This window comes from Labrus mixtus, chromosome 3 (assembly GCF_963584025.1).
Source record: "Labrus mixtus chromosome 3, fLabMix1.1, whole genome shotgun sequence".
Classification (NCBI taxonomy): Eukaryota; Metazoa; Chordata; class Actinopteri; order Labriformes; family Labridae; genus Labrus; species Labrus mixtus.
Window position 1 is genome coordinate 9,032,512 of NC_083614.1, and position 7,110 is coordinate 9,039,621.

At 40.8% G+C, this 7,110-nt stretch overlaps 1 protein-coding gene across 2 annotated transcripts; it reads right to left on the minus strand.

The window, feature by feature from the left end:
• Nucleotides 1-3,125: 3,125 nt before the first annotated feature.
• On the minus strand, nucleotides 3,126-6,615 carry barhl2 (BarH-like homeobox 2). 2 transcript variants are annotated; one of them, XM_061030607.1, is made up of 3 exons: nucleotides 5,732-6,615; nucleotides 4,868-5,084; nucleotides 3,126-3,782 (listed from the first exon to the last, which is right to left on the minus strand). In XM_061030607.1, exons 1-3 carry the CDS (start codon nucleotides 6,276-6,278, stop codon nucleotides 3,470-3,472), a joined length of 1,077 nt encoding a protein of 358 aa, XP_060886590.1. In that variant the 5' UTR covers nucleotides 6,279-6,615; the 3' UTR covers nucleotides 3,126-3,469. The 2 variants fall into 2 exon arrangements, with proteins under 2 accessions (XP_060886590.1, XP_060886589.1); XM_061030606.1 differs by having other exon boundaries at nucleotides 4,868-5,093; nucleotides 5,732-6,613.
• Nucleotides 6,616-7,110: the final 495 nt, after the last annotated feature.

Here is a 7,110-nt window from a genome sequence, read left to right on the forward strand (position 1 = left end):
AGCTTTTAAGTGTTTGGACTGTGATCAGTCCATAAACCATGTTGATGCATTCATGTGTTAAGATGGCAAAACAGCAACCCCCACCAATATTTCCGTCTGATGCTTTTATAGCAGCAAGCGAAAGATATTATTGAAAATGTGATTTGCCTTGTTAATGCTGCTGGTCAAATGCCTACTTATGCAGAGTTTGAAATTCTCCTGCAGGCTCTTAATGAAAAGAATTGCACTAACGTGCATCAGCACACAGTCAGACAGGCAGGGGAGCGCAACACAGCAGCTGTTGATTATCGTGTACAAGATGCATAGGAGAACTTAGCGAAGGGGTTTTTTGTTGGAGAGAAGGGGGTGGGGTTAAATTTTTGTTTAGTGAGTGATGTAGGAGATGTGATAATGAGAGGCCAAGGAGAGCAAGTGTTACCTCATTATTGTAATGAAAAAGATATCCCACCATTACATCAGTTGGAAAAAATGGCAATTAAAGTGCCCAACAAGGTTCCTTGAGGCAAGAAGAAGAAAACGACTCTCTCAAGCCCATCTGTTGTGGATAATATGCGCCATGTAAAAGAAAGGCCTAATCCTCTTTATTCAAGTCTGCTGCGCTTTTTTTCCACCACTGATTGTGTTTTCTCAAGTATTGCTCTTCTCTACCAAAAAAAATCCGTTTGGCCTCAGCAACAAATAGCCCCCCAAAAATAAGAAGCATTTCATCACATTTAATTCTGTAAGTGCACAATTTTCTCAAATAATGAAATGCTATGTTTAATTATTTTTTTGTCGGTAATAAGATTTTTAGCATACTACCGTCTTTAAACGCCATCCCGCAAGAATTTAAATCATAACATAAATGATTTTATATATATATTTTTTGCCACTGACCAAGCCTTTAACAAATGCAGAACATGTCAGGAAGCCTCAAGCTGCCAGTTCAACTCAGCCTCACCGTGGCCCACTTTAATCTGACGGAAAGCTGCTTTGTTTTGAGCGATACATTTGCGCAATTGCTATTTACAAAAAATAGCAGGAAGAAAATATAAAGCAACGCCCAAAATTACCAGGTAGCACGAGCAGGCAGCAGCCTATTAATTCAGCGCTGCTGTATATGGCTTAGGCTATTATTAATGAATTGGAACAGCCCGCACAACCGCCGACACCCCCACCCCTCCCACCCGCAGAGTGCAATAAATAAATAATGCTGCAGAAGTCATGCATATGAACAACATGCGTCGGCTCTATACTGCTGTAATGGGCACAAGCTGTAGGGTCAATATGGTAGGCTAATATTTTTCAACATAGGCGATATAGGCCAGGGATGTTTTCTCTGTAAAAAAAAAAAAGGCTAAGAAGGAGCGATTCATCCTGCAACGCTCTGATGTTTTTTTTTCGCGTTATTATCCATAAACGCTGAGATTTAATGGGAATGGACGCTGTATTTAGTGTAATTAGTCTGAGTGTACTGTACGAGGAGCGCGCCATAATTGTTCTGTGAACACTCGAGCCAATAATAATTGTGATCCGGGTTATTAAGTTAAATGGAGAAAATGCATGTAATGGGTCTAATGTGTCCTTAAAGGAGAAACCCACGCATGCAAAAGCTGCAGAAAGAGAAATCAGCGACACTGTTGTGCTTAAAATGACAGCGAGAGTCGACCATGCAGTGAATGACAAGCAGACAGCTTAAACAGGCGACATTAACATGTGTTCACAGTATTAACTTAAGCCTGTGTTCACTGCTTCTACTGGCAAACTGTGTGTGTTTTTGGCTGTCGGTCTGTGTGCATGACCGCTTTGCTTCTGTGATAAATATTTAAATTATACTTATACTCGACAACGAGCAGTAAAATTCAGCATTTTTGTTTTTTCTTTCAAATTTGCGTAATAGTAATATCAGCATCCAAATAATAATAATAATAAGCGCACAGAGTAATTAACATGCTTTATCAGAAGACAAAACTAACGTGTTTATGGCTACTGCAGGTTTGCATATATGCCTGTTTTTTTTTATTTATATGGAGCAGCAAAGGTCAAACTGGCTCACTGTAATAATGTTCAAAGAAGAGAAACCCAAACAAACGAGCCCCGAGGCGCTAATTCACATGGAGAGCCTCCCCGCCATATTCTCCGGGGTGCTCGCTCAAAGGAGGCTAAATAAAATCAAAGTGTTTTGATAACATTTAATTTCACATCCGCGCTCTATTTGTTTAGTGATGCTGCTGAAGATGCATCGTGTAGCAGAGAAGACACACCGGAGTAAACTGCTGAGAATCTCGAGGAGATGATCACTTTTACGCACACAAACGTTAAAATAAATCTTACGAAAAATGTGCCAAATGACGCACAAAGGCAAATGATGCAAGAGGGATGCAAAGAAATAAAATGACACTTAGAAATAAAAGAATGTGCATTAAGGTCAGGGCAGATTATTTCCACTCAAAACTTCCTGAAACAAGTTCACCAACGTCTATTGGTTACTGAGAAGCAGCAGATTATCTGCAGGTTTTTTTTTTCTTGTCTTGATCGCTCACGCTGAGAAATTCAGGCTTATTGTCTGCTGCGCTCCCAGGGAACAGCTGCTAAGCCAAGGCCACATTCCCAGTATCCCCGACTCATCAAAACCATTCAGGCCAGCACCAATCAGCTGCTGCGCATCCATATGTATATGTGCTGCTGAAGACAAATATCAAGGCGTGGAAAAAGTGACCTCGAGTCTGTGGTTAAGTTTGAAACTAAATCACTTTTTTTAATTTAATGTGGTCCCATAGAAAATAATGACGTTCATCCATTGATGTAAATAAAAATAAACCAGCCTCAAGAAATTATGCTCTGCGATTAAGTGAATTAGACACAACTACAATTATAGATAACTGTCCAAATACCTACACAGGTATTTATTGTAAAGCATATTTTTAATAAATTAAGGATGCAGAAAGCTGTGAAGTGTTTGTATATAATACATTTTTGATTTATTTATGAAGAGAATCATCGAATAACCAGATTTCGATTAATACTCAGCATTTCATAAATGAACCTGTTGTTGTTTTTGTTGTTTTTGCAACGCCTCTTTCTAAAGTTTGCGTAAAAACTGAAATTTCAACTCGGGTTTGAATAGAAACGTTTAAACAATTGCATTAGTATCATTGCTTCTTTATTCATTCCGTTCTTCTCCATCTAATAAACTTTATAAGTTTATTTGCTAATGTAAGTGTATTTGTACAAAAGACAAACAAACAAACAATCAGACATGAGCAGTCCTGGAGTCTGTCTCGGCCCGGACAGAATCAGTCTTTATAGGACTGGGCTTTTAGGCTATCTGGGCCTATATTAAATAGCTCCTTTACTTCTGTAAAATGTCTTTAAATGTGTCTTTAGGGGGGGAGAGAAAAAGTCCTGCAATGTGGATCCGATGCAGTTACTCACATCACGTGTTCAACCAGGTATCTGGTCATCGTCTTTGCTCGTCTTTTTTCGTCTTTTATCGCTGATGCGGTGTGCCGACCATGGGGTTAGAGAGGGGGTTTAGTGCCGGTTGCCCCCCCGGCCCAAGGCCATGAATGAGCACCCTCGGGACCAGAGGTCTCTGGAGGCCGGGATGCGGTGTAGTAGGAGTCCGGTACATACTGCTGTACATGGCTGCGGCCGCCGCGGCTGCCGTCGTGCTGTCCACAGTGCCAAGCAGGCTCGGGTGGTAGAAATATGGCGACGGGAACATTCTCTGTAAGGCCGAGTAGTTTCCTGCTTCAGCCAGGAGCTCTAATCCCACCGCCGTTTGCCTCTTCCACTTCGTCCTGGATATCAGATCAAAATACAACAGATGAATTATTTAATCACAGAGCTCTCGCGTTAATTCCCCAAACGCCCCTTTAATTGGCACGCGGAGGTCTAATTATCGCGCGCACCAATTTACCGTTAGAGTTTAATTAGGCTAAGGACAAAATAAGAAATATGCACAGTCTGAGATATCTTCTGATGATGTGCTTTAACCCAAACTCTTCAAAGCAGACTTCTCTCAAACAGATTCACTTTAATGAAGTACTGAATGATTCCTTCATTTTCATAAAGTTGAAATACACAAATCACAGGCTGGTTTTTGAACTGCGAGTGCTTTCTTTAAAAAACTCAAGAGCATCGTCAGCAACGTGCATTAACAACATGAGGTGCAAGAAAGATTGTAAGTGACACCGAAATTAATCACGTGCAATAATTAAATGTTTTAATATGGAAAGTGGAGCTGTTGAAAATTAAAGCAGAATTCTTCTCTAAAATACATTTTCAGATTTCCTTTTTTCTACATGACATAAACGAGCCATGACTTTTTTTTTTATTATATCTTTTATATTCGTCATATATTCAGTCTCAAGTGAGTCTAAATGAAACAGAAAATAAAGTTGAGGAATATTTTTTTCTTTTTTAAGGTACAAATGAAAATAAAAAAATACAAGTTTTGCATCTTTACATATAAACACACAAAAAGTTTACATGGAATACTAATTGTAAGGAGAAAAAAATATAGTGCAAAAATCAAAACCTTGTCAAAACACACCTCAGATACGTATTGAATTGCCTTTAAAAAATAGAATTTAAAAAATGCCTTGAAATAAATCAATAAAAATAGGAAGAAAAGTTCTGGCTTACTTTTGGTAGCGACTTTAATAATTTCACAGCGTCCATTAATAAGAAGCTGCTTCTAAAATGATGCAGGCAGCATGTTACTGTTCATGTTAATGCTGCTGACATAGATCAGTATTTTTTTTTATAAAAATAAAAACATGCTGCTGTGTTGGACCTTTAGTGTGTTCAGTCTGTGCCTGTGTGTGAGTTTGTCGTGTCTGCAGTGAACGGCTCGGTCAGTGGTGGGTCTCAGGCTTCTTACCGTCTGTTTTGGTACCAGGTCTTGACTTGTGTGTCTGTCAGGTTGAGAGCCGCGGCCAGGTCCATGCGGTCCTGCACGCTGAGGTATTTCTGTCGCTCGAAGCTCCTCTCCAGCTGGTTGAGTTGGTGGTCGGTGAAAGCTGTCCGTGCTTTACGAGGCTTTTTCGTGCGCATCGGAGGACTGTCTCTGCTGCTCGAGATCTCTCGGTCTCCCTCTTCTAAAGACCCTAAAACACAAACATGATTAGTCATAAGGCCTGCTAGAAAATATCTTCACATGCTGTCAATAATCTAGTTTTTTATATATATATATATCTACAGGACACGAATACAACACCCACATGCCTAAAGAAAAACTACACAAACTCCCGCAGTAGACTTATTCTAGCTCACACGTGTGCTGCAGAAGTGAAGCAATACAAATAAATGTGTGAATTTGTCACTTGAAGATTTTTTTTTTTTTTTTTTGCTTCTTTTCCTTAAGAAAACGAGAAATCAATATGTCAATCCATCTCTATTTGTAGCTGTGTTTCAGTACTCCATGATCCCCCCTCCAGGAAGAACAATAATCTCTCTAATTGACCCACTAGGGAGGCCTCGCGCACAGGGAAAATCACCAGGCTTACATCTGTTTTCACATCTATTAGACTAATAAAGGAGGCTGAGATTTAGACAAAGAATCAAACATAACATGATGATGTTGGTTTTATTTATTTTTTATTGTATTCTTTTCTATATTAGTCTTCTTTTGGGTTAAAGTCTGCTCAATATTTGGTTTCAATGGCTACATTTTTTAAACCTTAAATCATTTATTTAAACTTATTATTTTAGCAATAGTATCATTATCTGAAATAAATGCTCTTACCGTTGCATTTCATTTCACTGTGTATATCGTCTCTTTTGTCCAACTTGCTTCTGTTTTCATCTTGTTCCAACTTGGGCCTGAAGCCGTCCGGAGCCGTGGCACTTTCTGGTTTTGGTGTGTGATGTGGTGAGGATACACTGGTGCTGTAAGGTGCGCAGGCTGCCAGTGGTTTACTGTCCCCTAAAATGTCTTTGATTAGAAACGAGGAGGTGGCAGTCCTCGGGGCGCAGCCGGCCCCGGCGAGCGGCTGCTGCGGCGACAGCGGCAAACCCTGCGCCTGGTTGTGGAGGTGGTGGTGATGCTGAAGGCTGTCCTGGACCAGATGCGAGTCGGCGGAGTGCTCCATGGTGACCGAGATGGGGGATGAGGGCGCCGTTCCCACAGTGTCTATCTCCGAGCATGGTGACGGGGTCGCCTGGCTCCTGAAATCCGCTGTCCTGCTGTCGCTGAGCCGAAAGTCTCCGTTCATTAGCACGGGGTTACCAGAGTTTGACGCGCCGGATAAAATAGTGTCTATCCCAAAACTCGACCCGCTGGATGCTTCCATGTTAAGAAAGGAGAGAAGAAGCCTTCATAACAACAGTGACACGCTTCTCCTCAGATCACAAGAAAGTCAGAAAAATTAACTCGGAGGTAGAAAAACAATTAAAGAGTTGACAAATAAACCCAAGAGAGAAACAAAATCCACGTTTAAAAGCGGCTCACGCAGCCGGTGTATGGTCCAAGATGTTACATTCAGGGAAAATGCGGAAAAGCAAAGTGTGGGTCTGCGTAGTCCACGTCGCTTTTTGTGTTTGGATATTGAACTTTGTGTTAAAAGTTGAGGCGTATAGAGAGATATACATAGGGCTGACTCCTCGACATCAGGCTCCCCCTTTTTGCTGCTAATCGCTCCAGTGTTGCTCTACAATGACTTCCTATACTGACGTCACGGCCCACGGCGAGGGGGAATTAATATTTTCTCCTTTATAATAAACACTCGACGCCTTTTCTCTCCTCTCTCCCCCCCACCTCCTCTCCACCTTCCTGTGCTGCCATTGGCTCACATTCTGACCGGCTCCGGCAGCTCACCAATCAGGGAGTTGTTTCTTTATCGAGACAGTTCAAGCCAACCATTGAATTGAGTTTAATTGTGGAAAAGCTCTTTTTTAAAAGCTGGGGGAAAAAACAGGCATGTGCTTTAAGGCCATGCTGTAAATAGTTTTCTATTAAATATCTGAGCTGAGGTAGAAAATACTGACAAAGTAAGGGAGAATAAAGAGAAAAAAGCTATGAATCATTTGGTTAAATAGAACTAAAAGGCTAAACTCACCGGTGGCTGTTCAGCACTATATGGTAGGATAAATTATAAATACATTTTTTCCCTCATAATATAATCA